The 4,759-nt window shown below is 56.6% G+C and overlaps 1 protein-coding gene across 1 annotated transcript; it reads right to left on the minus strand.

Moving 5' to 3' along the window:
• Positions 1–5: 5 nt before the first annotated feature.
• Positions 6–4,606, minus strand: HSD11B1L (hydroxysteroid 11-beta dehydrogenase 1 like; the record flags this gene model as incomplete). Its single annotated transcript, XM_019609947.2, has 8 exons — positions 4,364–4,606; positions 4,078–4,224; positions 3,073–3,203; positions 1,802–1,913; positions 1,579–1,670; positions 569–662; positions 263–428; positions 6–192 (listed from the first exon to the last, which is right to left on the minus strand). Coding segments are annotated over exons 2-8 (867 nt in total), but the record flags the coding sequence as incomplete, so codon positions are not given.
• Between the last annotated feature and the right edge of the window lie 153 nt (positions 4,607–4,759).

The following is a 4,759-nucleotide window of genomic DNA, read 5'->3' on the forward strand; positions in this document are numbered from 1 at the left end:
TCGGGGCGCTGAGGTTCGGAGCGCTGTGGTATAGAAGCTCTGCAGCACGCGGGGCTGGGGAGCAGCACCCAGAGGCCGTGCACGTGCCGCAGCCACCACGGGTAGAAGAGCTCCGGCAGGCGGGCGGCACCGCCGCGAATGATGGCGAGCGCCGCTTCTGGCGCAGGAGAAGCAGCGATGAAGACTTTGCCTCTGCGTGAGACGAGCAGAGCGTCACGCCGTGCCCACACACGCCCGAACACCCGCACACCCAAACACGCACCGGGTCTTTTCCAGCGCCGCGGCGGTGTCGATGAGGCCCAGGATGCACAGCGTGATGGAGACGTTCCTCTTCTGCATCATCAGCTCGTGGCGCAGGGAGCTGAAGAATCCGTCCAGTGCAAACTTTGTGGCTGAGTACGAAGTGGTGAAAGGAGTGGGAATCTTCCCTGGAGGGAAAAGGAGAGAATGAGGAAACGTCCAGCGAGGAAGAAGCCCGGCCCGCCTTCATCCCGCTTGCTACAGCTCGAATGTGCGCTGAGAGACGGGCATGGTGTGCAGGAACTGCAGTTCAGTCACATGCACTTACCTGTGAGGGAAGAAACCACCACCATGGAGCCGTGATTCTTCTCCAGGGTGGGCAGAGCTGCCGTTGCGAGCGCCACATAACTAAAGAAATTCACCTGGAAGGAAGAGGGCGTGGAAGGAGAAAAGAGTGCTTGGTAAGGAACCTGCAAGGCGACAGAACAGAAGTGACAGGGAGCGTAGCTTGGATGTGAAATTGGAAACACAAGGAGGAAAGAATCATCTCAGCTACGACGGGGTCAAACGTTGCGCCCGTCAGCCCTTCAGATCCCAGGCGCAGCAATGCAGAAGTCAGCAAATGTTACTGTGGGGCCTTCAGGTACATTTCCTGGCAAGAGAGGCCGCTGTCCCTAATTTCTCTGTGTGCTGGTCTCACTCTGCATCCCCTGCTCAGTCACAAGGACCCAGCAGTGCCTCAGTTTGCTCCCCAGCTGAGCTCAGACCACCAATGAAGCATCACTGCTCTGCAAATTGCAGGGACTTCCTTACCCACGGCCCCAGGCTCCCTGCCTTGCAGCAAACACACACTTCCCACCATCAGTCACCCACCTGGCCCAGCTAGGAGCAAAGCAGGACAGCTCTTCATCTCTACAGTCCCAAAACGTGGCACCGTGGGGAAGTTCTGTGTCTGAGCAGAGGCTCAAACAGCAAACATCACTTCCAGCCATCACAGCGTGTTCTATAACAGAACCTGCTGTAGCTGGATGGGAACGTTTGCTCCTCGCCTGCTGGCCTTCCTAAACACAGCACACATTGTGCTCTGGGCTGAGGACAGATAAGGAGGATGGAAGGAAGGAGAGAAGTCAGCTCCTCCCAGGCATTCCTCTGCACACACCAACATAAATGAGCAGAACACTGAGGCGAGTAAGGAAGTCTCCAAAGCACTGGACTTGAAACACACACGGTGGTTGCTCTCGGCTGCTGCCATAGGTCTGAATTTGCCTTTGAGCCCCTCCAGGTTGTCCCAGGGAAGCAGAATCGCTGCGCTCCACGAGAACTGCTGGGAATCCTCACCTGCATGAGCCAGCGGGTGTGCTCCACATCTCCATCCCACATCTGGAAAGGGGAAATGCCAATGTGGTTCAGCACCAGGTAATCCAGCCCTCCTGTGGGCACAGACAGCAGTCGGTGGGGCGGCCGTTCCTGAGGACCCACTGCAGCAGCCCCTCACACGCTCACACACTTTCCTCCCCCAGCAGAAGACATTTGGGTATGCTGCCATTCTTGTTCTGCTTACCCAGTTTCTGGACAGCGAACTGAACCACCCTGTCAGGCTCTGAAGGGGAAGACATATCAGCTGGGATGTAGAAGACTTTCTTTGCTCCGAGGGTCAGGCATTTCTCCATCACCTGGGAAAACAATGCTCTCCAGTGATTAAACAGCGTGGGGTGTGGGGAAGGACCAGCAATAAGGGCACTGCGAGGAGCTCCTTCCCCCTCATTACAATCAGTAAGAAACAACTCTAGACAAAGACACCCTTCGATGCAAATCTACCCCTGTTCAGTTCATTTTACATCAACACTCCATCTGCCCACGGCAGCTGAATGGGGGGCTCTTAACAAGATAGAGATTCAATCTAGCTTGGAAATGGATCAAGACCCATCCAAAAAAAGACCATCTTCAGAAGAACGCTTCTAGAACACGGGTTACAGAATCACAGAGTGAGATCTTACAGATCCCTGAGTTCCAACCACTCTGCACTCCGTGCCTTTTGTTGTGGTCGATCCAAAGCACGTGGCCTTGTGCAGTGCTCACCTATCAGAGGTGTTTTGCACTGAGGGGTGTGTGAAGGTTGCCTGGCACACAGTTGGCGATGTCCCCATAGGAACTGTGCTCACTGCTCCAGCTCTCCTTCTGTCTCATTTCATAGCTCACAACTCCCCTGGCAAGGCACTTATCCCCAGGTCTGGGAGAGATCTGCTCTACGTAGATGGAGGCTGCACGGGGCTGTGAGCACCCAGCACTGCTGGGAGGTGTCCCTGCCTATGGGCAGGTGGAGCCGGATGATCTTGGAGGTCCCTTCTGAGCCAAACCACCCTATAATTCTCTACACACCGCCCCATAAAGAAGTCTCATCTTCAAGACGGTCAAACATTACACAGAAAGGTTGGGGTGTCTGTAACAGCCACAGGTAGGAGTGACTCAGAAGAGCACCTCACACAACTGCAGCTCCATTCTCCCCTACGGCCGAGCTCCCTCTGGAGCTCAGAGCCCCGTTATGCTGTGGTAGTGCCCTCTGGTAGGAGAAACACGCACTGCAGCAGCACTGCTGTGTGACAGCACAGTGTAACCCACCCGGGGGTCACTGCAGAGAAGGGTGGCACAGAGCAGTGCCAGCACAGCCGGCTCAGCACACGCTGCTGATGTCTTCTGTTGTTCTACAGAAACCACAAAGCATCCCCTGCAGCACCTCGGCTGGTTTTGTGCAATGTTGCTTCTGAAGGAGAAAACACAATGTGTCCAAAGCCCAAAGCCTCGACATTCTCCCTCACCCAAAACAGCCCTCACCTCCTGCAGCACAGCTTCCCTCCTGGCAGTCAGAACAATTTCAGCCCCAAACGTGGCATAGTGATAGGCCATCTGCTCCCCAATCCCAGTGCTGGCTCCGGTCAGCAGGACGCGGGCACCAGAAAGCTGCTCTGTTCATGGGAGAAGACACAGCACAGCACAGATCACTTCCACAAAGCAGCTTTCTGTTCTACAGAAGCTGTGCAGCACAAAGAGAGCCCTGGGCCTGCAGCATTCCCCCTCTACTCAGCTCTTGTGAGTGCTGTGCCCAGGCCTGGGGCCCCCAGCACAAGAAAGATCCAGAGCTCTTGGAACACGTCCAGAGGAGGGCACTGAGATGATGACAGGGCTGGAGCACCTCTGTGAGGAAAGGTTGAAGGAACTGGGCTTGTTTGGCTTGGAGAAGAAAAGGCTCCAGGGAGACCTCATTGTGGCCTTCCTGTACTTGAAGGAAGCTCATAAACAGGAGGGGGAACGGCTGTTTGTGAGGGTGGATGGTGATGGGACAAGGGGAATGGTTTTAAACTGAGACAGGGGAGGTTTAGGTTGGATATTAGGAGAGTTTTCCCCCAGAGGGTGGTGATGCACTGGAACAGGTTGCCCAAGGAGGCTGTGGATGCCCCATCCCTGCAGGCATTCAAGGCCAGGCTGGATGTGGCTCTGGGCAGCCTGGGCTGCTGGTTGGTGACCTGCACACAGCAGGGGGTTGGAACTGGATGAGCACTGTGGGCCTTTTCAACACAGGCCATTGTAGGATTCTATGATTCTATGACTCTGTTTCCTCGGATCAGTTTGGAGTTAGGATCAGTTTGAGTTCAGTCAGCCCTCCTGTGCTCAGCCAGTTCCTGAGCCCAAAGCTTGCAATGAAAAGAGAAAGGCAGTGGCAGAGGCTATCAGCTCCAGCACAGCCACGAGTGGGAAGGGATTGCAACCACAGTTCGGAAATTCAAGCTGTTCTGTTACACTGTGTACGTCCCAGTTTGGGCTGAGCCCCGGTGAGCATACCTGGCTGGAAGGTGTCCCTGCAGAAGAAAGCAAGCAGCACAGCCAGGCTCCCTGCTGCACAAAGCACTTTTCCAAAGGGCTTCATCGTCCTCCACGCCGTGCAGAAGGGGAACAAAAAGCTGCTCAGGCTGTGGAGGTGAGGCAGACCTTCGGAAGAGAAGAACCAGAAGCGAACTGGACATTAGCAGTGGGGAAACTGTTTAGGGACGCGATGAAGCGGGCTGATAGCTGGGCTGGGAGCGCAGGGATCCCACAGAGGAGCTTCAACCACGGAGGCTGTGCCAACCTCTGCTCCGGGCACCGCCTCCAGACGGCACGGCGCACAGCGGTGCCACCCGACCCCGCCGCCTTTGGGCTTGGGAAACCCCCGCCTTGTGGGCGTCACAGCCAGCAACAGCGGCACCGCCCCGAGGGCCGGGAGCTGCGATAACGGCGTTCGACGGGAGGAAATAACGGCACGGGGCGGGGCTGCGCTGCTCCCCCCGCCCGGCCTGCGGAAAAGCGGCCCGACCCGCGCCGAACGAAGGGCTCGTTAACCTCGTTAACTCAGCGTTAACCTCACAGCTGAGGCGTTCACCACAGCGAACGGCGCTCCGGGTTAACGCGGGCACCGCAGTCACGATGAAACAGCGGGAAGAACCGGGACCAGAACCGGGATCAGCCCCGAGCCCGCAGCCCCGAC

The sequence above is a fragment of the Meleagris gallopavo genome, chromosome 30, assembly GCF_000146605.3.
Source record: "Meleagris gallopavo isolate NT-WF06-2002-E0010 breed Aviagen turkey brand Nicholas breeding stock chromosome 30, Turkey_5.1, whole genome shotgun sequence".
In the NCBI taxonomy this organism is placed as follows: Eukaryota; Metazoa; Chordata; class Aves; order Galliformes; family Phasianidae; genus Meleagris; species Meleagris gallopavo.